Source organism: Oenanthe melanoleuca, chromosome 5 (assembly GCF_029582105.1).
Source record: "Oenanthe melanoleuca isolate GR-GAL-2019-014 chromosome 5, OMel1.0, whole genome shotgun sequence".
Classification (NCBI taxonomy): Eukaryota; Metazoa; Chordata; class Aves; order Passeriformes; family Muscicapidae; genus Oenanthe; species Oenanthe melanoleuca.
The window spans coordinates 38,709,164-38,728,851 of NC_079339.1; the positions used below are offsets into that span (position 1 = coordinate 38,709,164).

Consider the following 19,688-nt stretch of genomic DNA (forward strand, 5'->3'; position numbering starts at 1 on the left):
TAAGAGGACCATTGTTTCAACTTTTTATTGTCCAAAAGAAGAAAATGAAAAAATGCCACAGCAGCTGACGCAGAAGCAGTAAAAAACCCATCTAATTACATAATTCATACACATCCATACACATTGTTTCACAGAGAGAGTAAATTAGTATTTTCTGCCATTTACCATAGATAGAAGACACATTTTGGTGTGGCAGGAATTGACAACTGCTAACACTCTGTGAACTTTGTCAGTTGGGAAAAAATTAGAAATTTGGTGGGAAATGGCATGTTTTCTTCAATGGCTTTGCTGTCTTAGACTACAGAGACATCCATAGGTATCCATTGCTCTTTTGCTAAAAAAGAACTGAGAGCTGCATAATTCATTGCTCTCTTCATCATTTTCAAGAAAGCAATAGAACTGCATGAGGGACATTTGGAAAGACAAAAAGTATCTTTTATCACACGAACAAAATGGTTTGAATTTTGTCAGTGTGTCGTGATTGGCAGCTGATATCAATGTTTACTTTGGGGATACACCTATTTGTCTATGGATTGGTGGCAGTGAGAACAAATACCATTTGTCTATGGATTGGTGGCAGTGAGAACAAATACCTGCTTCCAGCTGACTGCTGAGCTCCCAAAATGCTTTAAGCAGCAGATTAAGCTAAAATGGGTCATTGCTTCATCTGGAAAGTTGTGTAACAAATTATCAATCTCCCCTTCACCTCTGCTCAGGGTTTTTGAATTACAGGAAGCATTTCATTTTGTTAGCCTCCACTATGTGGAAACATTAAGGCATGTCCCTGCAAGAGTATTATTTCCTAACCTGCAGCTGAAAGGATCTCCAAATGCTTTCCCTCTGCTGTAAGTTACTTTGCACACTCAAGGGAGATTGCTCCATTTCATGTTTAAGTGCTTTAAAGAGCCAAAAGCTGAGGATTGTGAAGACACTCACAGCAGCTCTGTACCATTTTATTTCATAGCACACTGAAGCACTAAAGGATCTCTGAGGGGGTTTTATAATTGGATCTGAACTTGCCTGTGTGGCAGTTTCTAGAATAATGCATCCACAGGAGGAGACTACAACAGAAAGCAGGGGATAAATTTGTTGGTAATAAATGTAACTCATCTAAAAATGTACCATGACAAAATGGCCACAATAGAAAGGGATTGTATTCAGTCACGTATTTGCTTTTTGATGGTTGAGTTCACATTGATTTTAGAAAACAAGGCTACTTAACATGAATGAGCCACTTTCTTTGGAAAACAAGGCATTATTGAATGTTTTAAACATGTTAGAAGGCTGGATACATATAATGGGTTTGAGGAATGTTGTGCACAAAGAAATTTGTCATGCTGTGCCTGTTTCATCAGGAATTTTATGGTACATATTTAATATCTTCATATTCTAGTAATCCGTGTTTCTTAAAGTTTATGAAATAATAGCTATTTCTGCCTTAAGTGCTGCAATGGAAAGAATGTTTTCACTTGCAAATATACTTTGACATATTGCAGAAAGAGCAAAATATTTTATTATGGTTACGTTTCCAAATAGTTTAATTGTCCAAGTAAGGGAAGGTTTGTGAACTGATAAGAGAAATAAAAATGTAGTGAAATGTCCATCATGTGACTGCAAATCCCACTTCAAGCAATAAACTGGAGCTTAAAGTAAGGGCAAAGGTCTAGTGCTGGGAGATTTTTGTTGTTTTGGGGAATTTTTTTGTGAAGTTTGTTTTTTTTTTGTGAAGGTTCTTTTTATTTCCCTCCAAGCAATGAGGTCACTCCACCCCTGTGCATTTGGGCTTAGGCTCACAAGGCCTGTTCCTGCAGGAGAGCTTCATCATATTTTCTCAGTAAGTATTAACACAAGCAGGCAAAAGCGCTGAACTGTTCTTTAAAATGCTCTGCAGGTGAACATCCAGGCATGGAATTTGCTGCTTAAAGCCTCTTTAGATTGACATTTGTACCGACTCCTTGTTATTGCTTCTCATTAAAGATGTTTTGACCAGAGAAAGAACACAGCAGGTGATGTTTAAGAAATAAAAGTAGAACAGCGGTATAATTTTTTTTACTCAAGCTAACAGAAATAAAAAATAAAAAAAGAAAAATGTAGATTTGAGTATATGCTGGGAAAGGAGAGAAAAAAAGGTAATGCTCCGTCTTCAAAAATCCTCATAATTTTATTTGCTGTTAAAAACACTTGCATGCTTCTATTGGATGGTATTCACAAGGCATTGATGCAAAGAAGCGAGACATCTGATAAAATGGAATTTTCTGGTGTGAAGAAGTCAAGACGGAAGTTACTCCTCAAAAATGAAAAAAGCTATACAATTAACAGCGAGTATCTCCCAGGGAAGGACTTCGGCCGCGAGGCAGTCTCACAGAAATTCAGACTGCTTGTCCATCCCCGGGATGCTCCTCTGCCTCAGAGCACGGTTGGGTTTTGCTCCAATTTTCCAATTCTTTAACGAGCGAAACCATCATTACTGTTTCCCCTCCGTTATTACGGGTTTAAGTTCGTTTCTCATTTGTTTCATAAGGAAACCCCCTCTCGAGGGGTCCGGCCGGGCCCGCGCCCCGCGCTCCCTCAGGCGCGGCCCCGCCCCGCGGTGACGCACGGCGCCGGCGGTCACGTGCGGCGGAGGCAGGCCCGGCCCGCCGCACTCGGAGCCGCCGCCATGCCGCTGCCGCCGCTGCCCGGCCGCCCCCGCCTCGGGCGGGCCCCGCTCCCGCCGCTGCTCCTGCTGCTCCTGCTGCTGGGCCCGGCGCGCCCCATCTCCTTCCAGCTGCCGGGCAAGGCGCGCAAGTGCCTGCGCGAGGAGATCCACCGCGACACGCTGGTCACGGGCGAGTACGACATCAGCGCCCCGCCGGGCTCGTCCAGCGGACCCTCCGCCAACCTCAAGGTGCGGCCCCGGCCGGCCGGGGGGGCGGGGGTGGCCGGGGCGGGCGGCGCGGCCCCGCCTCCCCTCGCCGGCCGTGCGGGGCGGGGAAGGAAGGAAGAAAGGAAGGAAGGAAGGATGGAAGGATGGGGTGACGTGTTCCACGCGTGACAGCGGCCCACGCGTGAGCCGGCACCGCCCGGCCCCGGCCTGTGCCGCACCCCGCCGCGGGACTCGCCCTGTGCGGGGGCCGCAGCCCGCCCGGCATCTCCGCGTGCTGGGCGGCCAGGGACCGGGGCAGCGCTTTAGCTTGAGCCGAATAGGAGCTTTTTCTCCCCAAAGATCGAGTTGCGGCGGCCCATCCCGCAATCCGGCATTTAATCCGCACTGGATGCAGATTATCCGGCGGCTGGCGAGGTGGGCCGCTACAGTAAAGCTGTACCAAGGCTGCTGACAGCGTGTGAGCAGCAGGGTTATGGTGACGTGGCTTTCCGAGGGCTTCCTCCACGCCTAGGGCCTGGCACAGCGGGATCCTGGCACTGGAATGGGGGCTGAGAAACCAGGTTCTGGTACACAGAATGGCTGTTCTCTTGCTCTGCCGTGGCTTGCATGGACTTTAGTAGGCAGATGTTTGCTGCAGGGAGGAAAATGGTCCTGAAGGATCTTCAGGAAGTACAGGGTTGGCAGAGTATATGTGACTAATACACCTGCACGATACACAGCTATAAAACTTCAACAGCTTCACTTTAATTCAACGCCTTCTCTTTAATTCTGCCCACAATCTGCCTTTCCTAGGTTTTCTTCAAAATTCCAACCTAGTTGCATAAGGTCTGTTGCTACATAGTCTGTTCATAACAGCCTTCTGTCCCCTTTTTTATTTCTGTCTACATTCCGAAAGGTTTCAGTAGTAAGCACACAGAGACAGAATGGTCTGCTCAGGAGTTTCTGAACTTGGTGTTCTTGAGTATTTTAGATGTCCTGAGATCAGATTGCCTTTATAACATCTCCATATCAATGCGTGAAGGCTGTGGCATTATTGACAGTTGTGGTTGGTTATCACTAGAGAAGGCTTTTTCTGGAGTCTTACTTTTTAAAAAATTACGTTCTTCTGTTCTTGCATCATTTGTAAGAGGAAACTTGTCTTTGTATAGGCAGAGCCAAGCAGCACTAAGGCTTTAAAATGTTGATGTAGTATTTGCCTGATAAGGCACGTGTACTTCAGAAGGAGTGTCATGTTCCCATCTGTCTCTTGCTGCTTGGTAACCAACCAGGCCTCCTGGTTCTCAGGTTGCCCACTCTTAGGTCAGTTGACCCCAGGGTCTCTTCCAAAACTCACTTTTATGATACAAGACTTTTCTAGGGAGGTGATGGTGAACCAGCGAATCCCATGTTTGAGTCTTGGTTGGCTTTGCTCTTGAAGCTGATATCTGGGTGGTACTGCTTATAGAATTCTTTTTTGTTCGAACCATATAATGAAGTAATTTTTAAAAGCTCTGTAGCTGTAGTTTGAAAAGCTACAAAGGAGGAAAAATAGTGTATGCAATTTTCTTGCTTTCCTTCTTTCTGTTCAGGTATCCTCCCAATATGCTAGGCTTATTATAAGTGCTGAAACCTCTCTGATAGGTGGTCTGTGTGGGAAAGGTCAGTTCAGGACGTGTCTGCAGGTGCTTTCTGTTCTGCACTGCATGGTCTGCTTTGGCCCCTTGGATTGGGCAACCCAGCAGAGGGGGAAGAGGTTGGTGGTTAATTCTGTCCAGGCTCAGTTCGGTTCCTGCCGGTGAGCTGAGATTTGTGTGTGTGATAGCCCAGCGCTAACAGTGGCACCCTCTGTTTTGGAGGAATCCGCGGGCTCTGCCAGCTGGCTGCTGCGGGGAGAGGGGGCGTCGGGCGCCTGGGCTCTCCTTTGGCAGCCACATGCCTCTGCCCCATTGTCCAACGACTTATCGGGCTGTTTGTCAAGGGCAAACAATGCCCTGTCTGTAGGGAATTGCCTTACCGTAAATAACGTTAGAATAGCATGAAAAATCCCTTTCAGACCGACTCCCCCACAAGCGTTCTGGCTGGGCTATTCGCAGCTTCTCCGCCCTCGCACACCCGGCTCAATGGGCAGTGTATTTGCCTGATTTGGGTAATGCTGTTCAGTTCTGATCAAAGCAGATAGCAGAGCTTTTACTGTCCAGAATGCTGTTCATGAGCTGCAAAGGGCAAAAATAGATCAAGCTGCATAAAGATTAGCTCTGGTGCCTACAAAGGCATAGGAAAATAGTGCTCAAAATAATAGGGGCATCTGAGAGCTATATTCTGACTACTTTTTGTGATGGAGAACCCAGTGTGCAGAATGTATGGTGTCATGCTGATGAGGCATCTTGGTTAATCATGACCACTCCATTAAATAGCACCTGGCATGTGGTGGCCAAATCACAGGCTTTTACATTGTGTTGGCATGGTCAAATGTGCACAGTCTGCTACTGCAGATGGGCCTGCTCACTTGGGCCCAGTGCTTCCCAGTGCCTCCCAGTGCCTGATGGCTTGTGGCAAGGGGATGGCAGCACAGCTGCCTGCACCTGACTGCACAGGCATGCTTTCATCTGCTTGCCACTTGGAAACAGGTACTGCTCTGAGCTGCTGCACAGAGAACAGTGCTCCTCATTGTTCTCAGACACTGACAGCATATGGTGCAGGGGCAGCTACAAGAAATCCTCTAAAAGGCCATGGTGGGATAATTGTATATACAGGAATCTTGTTCCTAAAGTCTTGCCTGCTATGGTTTATACCATAAGGTGTGAGAATTTATATACTTGATTGTTTTTCCTGTCTAATGCAGCAACTCTCATCCATTACTAGGTCCACACTTGTTTCACATCCAGTGCCAGAGAGTTAATTAGGTGCTCTAATAGGAATAAAGAATGTTTCCTTAGAATAGTTCTGGGTACATAGCCCTTTTGCACGCCTTTGTGCAGGAAAAAAGACTGAAGTAAAATAGAATGCCTGACTTACCTTTTCCATGCCAAATTATTTTGTGTACTTTGGTCTTACATACCTTTAAAATTATTCCCAAGCTTTTTACTTTTTTCATCTCTAAGACTTTCAAAGACCCCTAGTAACTTTAGTGTCTGTGCTGTTTCAGACATACAGTTAAAAATTAGCATCGAGGGAAAATGGGAAGCATTCCAGTGGAATACACACTGTTCATTTTCATGCAGTGTTGTAACACTTTCGGTTTTTTTCACCCCTCTCCCTGGTCAGAGTGTTTCAGCTGGATGGAGCCTTTAATTGAGCACAATTATTCTCAAGTTTGCGTCATGAAATGCGTGTCCTTTCTTTTTATACTCTTTGCTGGAGCATTTTCGTAGACCTTCCACAGTTTTCGCCTATTCTTAGTAGTTTTACAGAGTGAGCGCAAAGCAGTCATTATTCTGTCTGTAGTCTGAATTGTCCTCTGAAGTGGCCACTTTTATGGATCTTGGCACCCAAACCTTGTGTAACTCAGGGCCACACTCGTGGCTCATTTCTAGAGGAATAGATGTACCCTTCTCCATTTCATCTTCTGGGGAATGTGACTCTTGTCCCATAAGTCTTCTCCCTATCTCTGTTGCTATGGGAATTCAAGAATTTTGCTTGCAAAATAAAGGCAATGAATGACAATTTCATTCAGCTATAGTTCTTACATGTAGTCTGTATTTGGGATTCATAGGAGGAAGAGAAATTAGTGTGGGTTTCAGTTTGGGACTTTTTTTTTTTGATTCATTGGTCAATTGCTTTTTGATGATGTTTTTTGGTGGTGGTGTTGTTTTTTGGTTGGTTGGTAATTTTTTGGATCTAAGAGTCAATAATTTGTAGTCACTGTCAGCTCCTGGTGTGTGGATGAGGAGGGGAGGAATTGATGTAGTCACAAAGAAGGAGGAAAACTGTTGAAAGGAGAAAGCAGCAGATCCAAAGGGGAGGCTAGGATAACTCTTGCTGCACAGGCAGCATGAGCTCATGGAAGCAAAGTATCGTGTTTCTTACCTTCATTGTCCCTCTTCCAGATAACTGACTCGGCTGGGCACATCCTGTATGCCAAGGAGGATGCCACCAAGGGGAAGTTTGCCTTCACCACTGAAGACTATGATATGTTTGAGGCCTGCTTTGAGAGCAAGCTTCCTGTGGGTAAGTGAAATTAAAGGTGTGCTGGCTGTTTCTAACTTCTGATCAAGTTTGTGTAGCTATGTGGATTAGGAAAACGAGTAAAGTCATCCTCCAAGTGTGGTCCATAGAACACTTTTTGATTTTTAAAGCTGATCTTCAGGAGTTTGATACCAGTCTCACTGCAGAACATCTGCTCTGTGTGTTGTATTTGAAGTAATCCTCTGTGGCTGTTGGGTAGAGCACTTGGGTTTCCTTTGAAAGGGGAACTGGGCATTTCTCTTAGAGAGGTCACCACAGTTGCAATGAGTGGCAGTACCAGTGAGCAAATCACATTTCTTTTGCCAGTTTCGTGCTTCTCCCCATCTTGCAGTTGAGCCAGGACAGAGCTGGGTGCCATCATCTCCAGAACCTCTCTTTCACCCCAGCAGACCATTTCTTCCTCATTTGGTAGAATGTGATCTATGCACAATGTGTTCTTGGCAACAATCCTGCGATAGGTTGGCAACTATTTAGTGAGGTTGGATTGTGTGTGTATAGGGAATGTGTCCTTGATTTGCACCCACAACTTGAAGTGGTCAATAAAGGGAAGGGGAAATGAGCAGGATGTCAGCTCTGCATTTGTGCTACAAGGATGGTTGCCTAACGAATGCTGAGGCTTGTTTCCTGTGAGTGTGACGAACATACTGCTTTGAATGCTTGAGCTCAACCTCAGGACAAACGTGCTGCAAGCGGCCAATATGCAAGTTTGTAGGTGCTAGATCTTTTCATGGTCACCATCAGAGTTCTGGTCCTCAGGCCCAGTTTTTCTTAGGTCTTATCCTAAAAGATCCCAGAGTGTTTCACAGAGCATTCACTAGCAGCATTCCTCAAATCAGTTGAAAGGCAGCTGCTGTTTTGCTGTTTCTGCTCCATGTATAAGATGCAAATAGTTTGCAAATTGAAGAGAAATTTACAAAACAAGAAGGCTGTATTCTTTGCTGGGATTGGGATGGGTCTGGCTTGTAACACCTCTTCTGTGGTGTTTTACAGATCAAGTAGTGACCCTGAATGCTCAGGATTATGTTTTTGTTTTACTCCAAAGGTAGGACTTCCAGATGTTCCTTAACACATTGAGACATGCAGGCACTGGTGACTCATCTGGGAGTCACTCATGCTATTTACTTTCCAACACCTGGGTATTTGAGAAGTCTCCAGACAGTCCTGCAGATCTTTTCATAGCTTCCATGTGATCACACACTGAAGTGGGAAAGGTTTCTTTCTTTAGTTATGTCTAGACTCCGGTGCTTTTGAGCAGAGGTTTCTTGCCTAGACTGAGCCCCTTACAACTGTTTTGGTTGTAGCAAATGTTTGTTCCCTGACTCCCTCATTGCAAGTTTGTTTTATAGCTTTCAATATGGTTGAGGATTAAGTATTTCTTAATGCAGTTTCTACCTTGATGACCTGTGGGACACTGAACTGCCAAAATCTAGAGCTCATCAACTGAGCATTTGGATCGTCTTCTGGAGGCTTTCTTTTTAGGGCTTTCTTTTAGACCCAGGTCCCCAAATTCCATGTTAGTGCTGGAAGTCAAGGAAGTATTACAGTAAGGGACGTGACACTGTGAGCCTTGATAATCTGCAGCACTTGGTTAAGGTACTTGGAAAGAAATAATCGCGTCATAAGGAAGTACCTTGTTTCCTCTGTAAGGTCAGCATGGGAGTGGGGCAACTTAACAAGTCTGTTTAATTCCCATGTTTCTCTTTCAAGGTTAGGGTCTTTTCCCCAGTCTCACCAAGTAAGTAATCAAGACTTATGACAGCAGCCTAGGAGAATGTTTGTGGAGTATTGAAAGAGGGAAACTGTTGGTAGAGGAAACCCAGAGCTGTTAGATCTGAGGAGTCCAAGCAACTGGGATTTCTCAATCCCTAACCACAGAAATGAGGAAGAGGAAGTAAGAAGGAGATCCTATATTGAAGGTTCACTTTATCAGTGTGGATGAGTTCTTAGGGTGCTTCTTGGAGCTGTGGGTATTTGCATGATGGGCTTTTTACTCTCTTCCAGGTGGAATAGTCCTCTCTTCCTGACCAGTGCTCTGCTCCCAGGCATGTTTACTCTCATGATATGCTAATCTCAGGTGAACAGCCTGGCCTCACTGCATTTTCCCTCTAGGGCTCTTTGTGTGCTAATCTTTAACTGTATGCTCCTTCTGTAATCCTTCTCTTCCCAAGCATTTTTAAGAGTATTTGGACTCCCTTTTCTCTTTTTTTTTTTTTTTTGGTAATTCCTGTGGGAAAACTTTTTGTTGTTCAGTTCAACAATCCTGATTTCCACTGACTTTGCAAATTAAGAGCTCCCCTAATTTCCCAGGAAATAGGTCAGTGCTCATGTGAGATGACCCCTTGAAGACCTGAGGAATGTAGGTATCAGTTTAATTCATGATCTCTGAATCTCTACTGTTTTTCTCTGCTGCTGATCCAGCCTGCTGTGGTGAGCCTTGGCTGCAGGAGAAGCAAGGGATTTCTGAGGATCTGATGAGTGTGAAGGGAGCTGCCTTGGGCTTAGTAAACTTACAGAAGAGCAGCTTGAGTTTTTCCCTACCAGATTCTGACAACATTAACCTCTTGCAAAATGTCTGCTCTCCATCCCTTTGCACCTGGCAGCTTTAAGGTTTCTGGTTTCTTCCTGCCTCTTGGCAGCTCTCCCTTCCAGTCTAGCAAATTAATTCTTCTAGTTCTGTTCTTCTATTCACTGGCTTTTTCATCTTTCTCATCTCTTCCTGCAAACTTCAGCTCTCAACTCAAGTTGCTATAATTTGAGCACCATTAAAAAAACCTCTCACTGAACTGTGTGCTGTGATTTTTTTTGTTTTTGTTTTTGGTTTTTTTTTGTTTGTTTTTGTTTTTGTTTTTGTTTTACAGCTGCTGTAGTCTGTCTTACCTGGCTGTCTCCATGCATGCCAGTAACATGTGTAACATAAGCAGTCAAAACTTGTGGTTGGGGAAAGGAGTTCTGGGGGTTGTATACAGCCTGTCTCTTAAAGAACAGTGCTGAGACTTCAGGGGTTTATTACAGTAACCAGTCTTTTATAAGAAAACAACAAAATTCCACCCTAATAATAATTTACGTGTTGGACTCTTATATAGTGCATTCCCACAAAGAAACTTAGGAAGCAGTTTGTAGTTGATATGCACTATCTTACCAGTAGATTATTCATTGTCCTGCTAGCAGTAGAAGGTGATTCTACTCTGGTGTTGAAGGGATGTTCAGTGAGTGTGTAGAGAAAAAATTTGGGGATATTGTATTGAAGATCTGAAATATCTTCCTAGCTCCAACTGGAGTTGCCCAGCATAACCTTGCATTGAATTTATTTGTGGACTGAGGGAATGCCCAACTGGCAGCTTTCTGAGACAAAATGTGAATATTGGACATGCTTCTGAATAGAGACTCTGAAATTCATAGTTTAAGTTAATTCAGACTTTGTGTTTTGCTGGCAGCCAGTTGAGGAGTATGAGCCAATATGTCCCAACATGCTGGAATTTGGAAATATGATATGTACAGACATTTTCTTAGTGGGTTGTATAGTAGAGGATGATACTCAGATAAGCTGATGTGCAGCATTTTTGAGAGTATCTGATATGTCTATATTAGATATATTTTTTCCTCTTGTGAATGTTCTCAGATGTGACAGTTTGTAGCAGTTGAAAGCAGCTATAAGCCACAGGTTTCCATAGCCTGGGGGTTACAGCCTTGAAAGATACCTACTCTGCTGGTGTCTGCAGCCTTATTTGCTGTTTGTGCAGCTCCAGCTGGCAGCTCTCTGAGGCAGTGTTTTCCCAGCTTCAGAAGCCTCTTGCTCTCTTGGGGTTTGCATCAGCAGTGTGGTTCTTGGCTGAGATGGTTGATAAAGGGGTTGCCTTGGTTTCTGCAAACATTCTAGCATTTGAGGGTCAGTAGTCCTCATATGCCATGTTCCTCAGTTGGAGCAGTTTATCATTTGCTCCTTTGAATGTAAAGCCATTTACAGCCCCAGTAACCTTGACAAGTTGCTGGATCACTTCCTGTGAATGTGGGCTTCCCAGTTGAATATTTGTCCCTCCAGGGACTTGTCTTTCACTAGGCTGTCTCATAGCAGCTGGTGTTCTGTTCTAATCCTCTGCAGTTTTTACAGTGATTTGCATCCTGTAGACACTCAGTACTTTTAGTTACAGCTTGTTCTCATTATCTTTGGGAGGCTCTCCTTCAGCCAGGATTTATTGTGAAGTCTGTATTTTTAGGCTGGACTGTGCTGCCTCCGCAGTTAGCTGCAGACATGGAGGGAGGGGAGGGATTTGAGTTCTTTCTCACTGGTGGGAAGAGCTGGTGATTTCCTGGCAGGCTGAATGTTTCACACAAGGAATCCTTTCATTATGCTTCCAGGAACAGGGAGGATGCCGGACCAGCTCGTGACTCTGGATATGAAGCATGGCGTTGAAGCAAAGAACTACGAGGAGGTATGTCCCCTGGCTGCCTGCACTGCAGGCTCCCCTTTCCCAGCACTCACGTGATGCCTTTTGTAGATCTGGGCTCGTGATGGGAAGCTGTTTTCCCAGTGGTGATGAAAGCCTGTCTGCAAACTACAATTGCAGTGAGGCTTTGTGTGTTACGGGAGATAAAAAAAAAAAAAAAAAAAAAAAGATAAACATCAACTAGAATTGATTGTACTCTGGGAACTGGAGCCTAATGTGTGAATTTCTTCGCTAGGACAGCATGACCCAGCTTCTGGGCATAGACATTAGAGGCAGCAAGACACTGAGAGGTGAAGTTTCCCCAGCAGCAGAGGTCATTTTAGATTAATATCAGACCCCCTCTTAAAGGTCAAGTTTCAATGTTACTGTTCTTACCTTCCAGCCTTTAAGATGTACTGGCTCAGCAGGCCTGAAATGGCGCTTGTGTGTTTCTAAGAACTGGCAGTGTATCAACGTAAAGGTGTTTGGCAGAGTATAGCTGCTGTGGAATGGGTGTTTGGTTTGAAGGTGTGACATTGGAAATAGGCATAAAAGCCTAAACATTTCCATCTTAGGATGACATAGCTTGCATAGAGCTTGCAAGAGCCAGCTGTGTAGAGTAGCAATTACTTTGTGGCTGCGACAGTCCTGACTGGTTTGGATGCTGAATTTTTATGGCACCTATCATGCTTTTGGCTCACTAGAATTTGGGATCAGTCACCCCCTAGTACAGAGCTTGTGCCTGAGAAAATGAGAATTACTGGTGGAAAGAGTCCTGCAAATGATTGCTGTGTCGACTGTGCATAGGAGCATGGGAGATACCATAGAGAGGAGAGTGGGTAGCAGAGGAGACTGTGTGTGCTTTCAGGTAGAAAACGAACACACTTCTGAGGTGGTCATGCTGGTGTTTTTATATCCTTTCAAACTTCGGGCTGTCTGGTCTTCCATGATTTAAGTTGGTTGGGAGCACTTCCTGTGTGTATTGTAAGGAGATGCTTGGGGTCAGGGAAGAGCAGAGCAATCACAGTGTCAGCTGTCTGTCAACCTGCTACTGAGGGATTGCACGTTGCTGAAATTTTATGGGCTGAATCCCTGAGAGCGTAAATGGGAGGATTATGTTTGCTATATTTACAGAATTATTTATTTAAATACCACCCCACAGCATACTCTAGAGTTACTTACTGTAGTGCTACCTAGAAGCACTGTTGCTGTGCAGAAAGGTTCTCTTATGCCTGTGTATCTACAGACTCACTGGTTGTACTGATAGAACAGTCTTGGAATAAATGCATCTCTTATGCTCATGGAGGGAAAAGGTCCATGGACAAATACAAGAAAAGAAGAATTTAGACTTGCAGTCTCACTTGATACCAAATGCAGATCTTGGCAGCCCTGGCAAGCATCCTTGACTTGTGAGGACCTCTTAGAGTGGTAGACTGTATTGAGCCTTTTTGAGCAGCATGTCTACAAAGAACTCAAACTGATTTATTATTTGTACAGCTGCTACAGATGTTTGACCACCCAGCTTTGCAGTGTGTGTTCTCTTTTTTCACCATCTCTCTTCTCAGTTTGCTGTGGTAGTTTTGACTTGACAGGTTGCTGTAAGGCCTCAGAGGGCAGGAATGTTGCTTGGGTTTCTCTCATGGAATTGCAGCCTTTTTGAGCCTTTTGCTTGTGATGTTCATCTGTTGTTTGGTATCAGTGACCTGTTGTACAGCCCTAGTTCTTCTTGTTGAATTACTGCAAGGAGACTTGATTCAGGGAGTTTAATGAGGGTCACTGATACGATGTAAATCTGGATTCATAAACTTTTATAGATCCAGACATTCTTGGACCAAAGCAGCTGGAATAGTGAGCTGGATTAGAAGATCTAACTGTAGTGTCATACCTTAGTCATCTGGGTTTGTTTATCCATTCAAGAAGTATAAATGAAGATAGAGAAAAGTGAAAAGATTTCTGATGGCACTAAGAATGCTTGATGATCTAGGTTTCTTTCCACATCAATTACTCCTTGTCAATTCTTGGCTATGGTATATCTCTTTGTATGTTACGAAGAGAGTTAGGCTTTGACAAATCTTTAAGTGACCCCTGGGAAGCTCATTGGAGTTGTTATCCTGGTGCTAGTGTTCATTCTAGGATGATGATGTTCCACCATCGCAAATACTTGGTGGGCTTTTTACAAAATGTCTTAGAGCAGCTGTGCATATTGCATTATTTAGGGGTAAAAGGTTCCAGGACTGCCCAGGGAGGTTGTGGTGTTTAAAGAAAGACTGGACATGGTACTTAGTGCCATCGTCTTGGTGGTGTTAGGCCTTAGGTTGGACTCCATCTCAGAGGTTTTTTCCACTCTAATTGATTCTGTGATTCAGGATACACATCTTGGAATACACATAGGACTAAATGTAGCTATACCTATTAAGAGCAGCTGAAGGGATGCAGATAGATCAGATGAACTTTGGTTTTTCCCAGTGGAATCCTTATAGCCCTCTCTGAATGAGGAAATGAGCCCTCAAGGAAGATTATGGAGCTGGTAAGTGCGAGGCAAGCACGTCGGTACAGCTGCCCAAGACCTTGTGTGTGTTACAGACTTGCTGCTCTAGCAGTGTTAGCAGAGTTTGGGCTGTAGGCATGCAGACACTGGTGGCAGTTTTTCAGCAAAGCTCCCTGCTGGCAGATATGTGGCCAGGCCACAGGGTTTTGTTATTACAACCTATTAGCTAGAAAGCAGGAGGGGGTTAACCTACTCCTTCCTACCCCTCCTCTCAAACACACTCCAAACTGACACTGCTGTGCTGGCAGAACTATAATATACAGCTTGCCTCAGCATAAAAATCCTCAGATGATTGTTTGATGGCTTGCTGCTTGCCAGGATGTGCGTGTCATGTGGAGACCCTTCAGTGGAACGGCTGATTAGCTAGCACTGGCTTGGTCACGAGCATCTCTTCAGCTCTGGCTCTGATGCCCAGGCAGCTGCCTCTAGAAGTGGCATTTTGGGGATATCTTCATGCTGGGTGCCCTATTGCCTGCCTATCAGCTTGGATCCCTGAGAGATGGCCATCATGCAGCTTGTGTCTGAATAATCCTGTGAAGCTGAGACTAGTGGTGAACTGCAGGTGCTTTGTGTGTTTTCTGTAGCTCATCTTTTCTTCTGCTGCATTACCTGGGAACACAGCATGTGACCTTCATGGCAGGAACCTGTCACTTCTTGGTAATAGTGACAAATTCTCTGCAAGACCCGCAGTTACCACGCTGGAGAAGTGTCAGGAATTGCAGTTAGCTTCCTTTGAGTGTCCTTGTGTCACAGGTTTTATGTAACAGTAACGCATGTGTCAGGTTATAGCCACAGCTGGGGCAGAGACACGTCTAGGCATTCAACTTAAGTAGTTGTTGTTGTGTGCTGTGCTTTCTAATTGAATTTTGCCGTGGGTTTTTGTTTTTGGATACCCAGCGTGCGGGCCGCGGGCTGGGCGTTGTGCACAGCGGCGATGTGCCCGTATTCCTGCGGGAAGCGGTGCTCCTTACCGAGCCGGGCCGGCAGCGGCCCCGCAGCGACACCCGGTGGCTGCCGGTCCCTGCCGGGAGCCTCTGCTGCCCTGCCCTGGAGGCTCGCCTGAGGGATAAAAGCCTCGAGCTCTCCTGGGATAATCAAGCTGCTGCTACTGGGAACCGGGTGCCTGGGCTTTCTGGGGCATTAGCGAAGGCAGTCTCAGTGTTAATAGCCCGTGTGCCTATGGAACTGTATCGTACACATATGTAAGTTAGTCACCTGTATCTCAGTCTGTGACTTACACTCACTGGAGGTTTAGTCATGTGGCAACATCTTCTACCCACTCCTCAGAAGCCAACTGTGATAAGCTAACACTAAGCCGAATAAGGAAGAAGTGTGCTCGTATGCATGCTGTGCTCCTCCATTGTGTAGGAGGAGTAGTAGGAAAGTGTGTTTCAGAAAACAGGTGGGAGAAGTGATAGTGTTTTATGCAATGATAGTTTCTGGCTTGCTGAGGTATTTCCCGAGGGGAAGAATGCCCCAGATCTATAGTGTGTGGGGAGGAGCGGTTCAAACTGGCAGTAAAATCCCATGGGGGAGCTTTTGGTTTTGGTTCAGTGATTTGACTCTTCTGTTTTCTAGATTGCTAAGGTGGAGAAGTTGAAACCCCTGGAAGTAGAATTGAGGCGTTTGGAAGATCTTTCAGAGTCCATCGTTAATGACTTTGCCTATATGAAGAAACGAGAAGAGGAGATGAGGGACACAAATGGTGAGAGTCTGTGTGTCTTTTCAGAGGGATGAAACTCTAAAACCCCTCATTTCTGCTAAATGTGTTATTAGGGCAGCATTTGGAGATCTAGCAATTTTAGTAGTCTCTGCCTGTTCTGTTCCTAGTAAGAGAAACTTGAAGCAGTCACTGAGTCTTGTTGTTCTGTCTCTAGAAATAATTTCTTTCTGTCTCCATTCCTAATGTGAGTTACTCTGTTCCATTCAGTGTTGCCCATTAACCACAGCTTCACCTTGTTCCCTCTTAATATCCTTCTCGTTGTTCCCTCTGCTTTTATTCTCAAGTGCTGCTGGTTCTCAGGTGCCCTTGCTGTCATGCTGTCTTGCTTTTGCATGGGAGAGAAGAAGTAGTCCTGGGAACGTTGCCATCTTGGGGTGCATCCTGTGATGCCAGACTCAGGTGCGATGGTTTGTTGTCTGTTTCAGAGTCAACAAACACCCGGGTTCTGTACTTCAGCATTTTCTCCATGTGCTGCCTCATCGGACTGGCCACCTGGCAGGTTTTCTACCTGCGTCGCTTCTTCAAGGCCAAGAAGCTGATTGAGTAAAGGAGCAAATCTTCTTCCCCTTCCTCTCAGACTCAGCTGGACACCTCTGGGACCTAGCCATGGCCTCCTGGAGCCATCGTACAGATGATACCCACTGACTGGAGCCTTTCTGGAGGAACTTGGACCCTAAAGGGGGAGGGGAGCCTGAACATCAGAGGCAATGGGGGACTTGTGAAATCCTGTTGGATGTTGAGGGTGGGGGAGGTCATGATGGGTTTGGGTATTCCTGGGGCAGCGATTAAATAAAAAAAAGATGTTTCCATGACAGCTGCAGCAAGTTTTTTGCGCTGTCTATTCTCCTTTTATAATCATGGCTTGATGATGTCTCCCATCTGTCTGTGACTGCAGTGTTTGTTACTCAGAACCACCTGACCCTGCTGCGCTCTTTAGGTGGCATGCAGGTCACACTGGGGCAGAGCATGGAGATTCCCTGTCCTCACCAGCTGGGATCTAAGCCTCGAGCAAATGGAGATGAGTGCAAAGCAATAGGATTCATCATTCCAGCAGGGCCTGAGAATAGAGAGTCTTCCAAGGTTTGGTCCCTGTCGTGGACCTCTGTGTTTCTCCCTGTGGGAGCTGGTGTCTTTGTGCTGACAGGTCAGAGCGCTTGAGCATATGGTGATTCAGCCTGGAGGAAGGGGAGCCCTCTAAGGCAGGCTTGGAAGTGTGTTTGAGCTTGGAAAGAAGCCTGCTTTGCTCAAATAAGCTATCCAGCCTTGGTCCCACCCTTCCCCCACATGTTTGTCTTGGATTTGCCTCTCTTGTTTTGAAATGGCGCAGCAGCTTTCCTGAAAACCTTGGTTGGGAACAGCCTTTTGTGCAGGAGGCCTCGGTCAGATACAGTCACAGAGCAGATGGGAGCAGGTCATGCTAGGAAACTTGGTCTTACATTGGGCAGAAGACTTCTCATCTATCCAAGCAGATGGCTGAATGGCATTTTATGAGACCTCAAAGCAAGGTGAGCTGATGCTCACATGAGGCATGAGGGCCTGTACCCTGCATTGAGGTCTGAGGGTACAATAGTGCTGTACAGGTTAGCAGAGGAATTGGAAGAATGTGGATGAACTGAAAAAAGGCAATACAGGGTGGGAATAGGCTAATTCTACATCTGAGGGGGCAGTCTGGACTATGCCCTCAACAGAACTGTTATTTTCACCACTTCTCAGCTGTCGAGGTGGCACTGTTAAATAAAAATAAACCAAGCTGGGAAAAAAATGACAGGTTAATTTCCTGGACTTGCTGCAGTTTTTAGGCAGTGATTACAATTCTTTCATCATCTCTGCATTCCTTCAGAGCTAGTGGTTCAGCAGCACAGCATTCTGATGTACTGTGTCTAGATACTTTCTGGGTAGGGATGGGGTTGTCATGGCCCTGGACCCAGCCTAACAGTTTCAAAAAAGCATAGTTTTATAATTTGTGACCTGAGTTGGATCTATTACTAGGAAGGAAACAGTTGTCCATGGTGAGGCAGTGGAAAAGACGATGTAAAGATGATCTCCTGTCATCTAAATGTATTATTCTTTGCCATTCCCAGGTTCCTGGAGTTGTTAGTTCCACTGCAAGTACTTTGATTGCTTTTAATTTGTTTGGTTTTTGATAAAGCCATATTAGGATCCTAAGTCCACTCCTCTGCCATTGCATCCATTTTATCCTTGTATGTTTTTGAAAGTTACAGTGCAGAACAGCAGCAGTAGCACAGGACTGAATTACAGAAGTCATTTGAAGGTGGTTTTAGGTCCTACAGTTTGAAGCCTGTAGATCGGTTAAGGTTTTGCTTTTGTTTTTATATAACTTGAAAAGATAGTACAAGAAAGAGGCTTTTCCAGTCTTGTCTGATATCTTCTCCCCATCCTTATCTGAGTACAAAGTTATCTTAAAATGATGGTGAGGCCTTAAGTTCTCCAGGTGACTGTTACACTCTCATCGTTCTGGTGTTATGTTTTGATCTTCACTGTACTGGTGTAGTTACTGGGGAGCAGGTGCAGGGGACTGGTGTGGATTTACCTGTAATGACTGGTTGGGGGACTTTTGTCAGCTTTCTCAAATAAAAATTTTTTGGGGAAAAACAACCCACCTCACCTTGTTTCTGTGAGTCTTGTCCTCTTTGTGCATGTTCCTACAGATTGCTGTTTCCTGAAAGCTGACCTGTCACAGGAAGCAGCAAGTAAACAGACTCCCCATAAGCCTTAGGCCTCTCTAGTAACAATTAATTCTAGACTTGGGAAGGGTTCACAGGCTTCTCTGTGGAGTGGGACCAGCACAGCAAGTGAGGTGTCCTAATACGGGTTACCATTTTTTTTTATCCCTTCCCCCTTCATAATTATGTTGCTCAGTGTGGAGGTATTTTGAGGCTGGTAGTGAAGCAAGGGCTGGTGCCCTGGGGTACAAGATCCAATTTTTCACCATCAGTTCTCATGTAAAATTTCATTCATTAGGACAAACAGAAGTATTTTCAGTTTTTTACTTTAGAGGAGATTGAAAACTGTTGCAAAGATTAATTTGTACTATGAGAGTGGCAGATACTGAAGAGAGTGGTTAGATATTTACTGAAATGCTGTCAGTTCTCTGCTGACCCTGCAAGCCTTTTGTTATGCGGTAGCCAAGTGAGATATGCTGCATAACAAGATTGGGGACATATAAATGCTAGATAATTAGTTAGTAACTAATCTAGTTAACTAATAAAGTTAGTACTATCAGGGAGAATTTTAGGAAGGGGAATCCCCAGATCTCTAGATAGGGATTAGCCTCTGCAAGTTCTTTCCCAGATGAATATTTTGAGTATGTGAAATCATACAGCTGCTTGCATGCGGTAGGTTGGGTAGTGGGTCTTGCTTGTTTTACAGCATTGGGGATGCAGGGCTGCTGTCTTCATTCCATTTCACTTCTGGGAAATAGGCTGACATTGAGCTGTTGCAGATGCTTGGGTCTGAGCCCATCTTTGTGTGTGACAGATGCATAACTGGTAAATCTATGATTGCCTGTAGCAAACTGCATCAGACGTTTCCAGCCTCTTCCACCCACTTGTCAATGTGACTAACGATTTAATTATGTCAGTACTGAACTCAGCACGTGAGCATTCCTGAGTAAGGTATATCTTTGTGTATTCCACCTCCTGCTCTGCCAGCGTGGGCTGCACCCTGTGCAGGGTGCCCACCGCAGCTGCTGTTTGCGTACATTGTCAGGGGATGAGCATTTTGCACACTTGCTCATTTTTGCAAGCTGCTCAGGTATGTGAGAAGTAACCTGAGTGTACAACATCTGTGTTTTCTTCTAACTGGCAGATGAGAGACATTTGACTCAAACTAGTTTGGCAACTTCTTGTCAAGATCATGAGGGGATTCCCGCCCATACATTTTGATGGGTCCTGAGGCAGAGGTTTGGGAAAGTAGCATGGCTTCTCTTTGCCTCTGTCAGTT

General features: G+C 45.0%; 1 protein-coding gene across 1 annotated transcript; it reads left to right on the forward strand.

The window, feature by feature from the left end:
- The first annotated feature begins 2,597 nt into the window (after positions 1-2,597).
- TMED10 (transmembrane p24 trafficking protein 10) lies at positions 2,598-18,355 on the forward strand. The gene is made up of 5 exons (XM_056492174.1): positions 2,598-2,887; positions 6,892-7,012; positions 11,387-11,460; positions 15,581-15,707; positions 16,151-18,355. The coding sequence occupies exons 1-5, from the start codon at positions 2,660-2,662 to the stop codon at positions 16,270-16,272; spliced, it is 672 nt and encodes a 223-aa protein (XP_056348149.1). The 5' UTR covers positions 2,598-2,659; the 3' UTR covers positions 16,273-18,355.
- The last annotated feature ends 1,333 nt before the right edge of the window (positions 18,356-19,688 follow it).

Coding starts and splice junctions, on each gene's coding strand:
- TMED10 (XM_056492174.1), top strand. CDS start 2,660: ATGCCGCTGCCGCCGCTGCCCGGCCGCCCCCGCCTCGGGCGGGCCCCG. Junction 7,013..11,386: donor TGAGAGCAAGCTTCCTGTGG/GTAAGTGAAATT, acceptor TTATGCTTCCAG/GAACAGGGAGGATGCCGGAC. Junction 15,708..16,150: donor GGAGATGAGGGACACAAATG/GTGAGAGTCTGT, acceptor TGTCTGTTTCAG/AGTCAACAAACACCCGGGTT.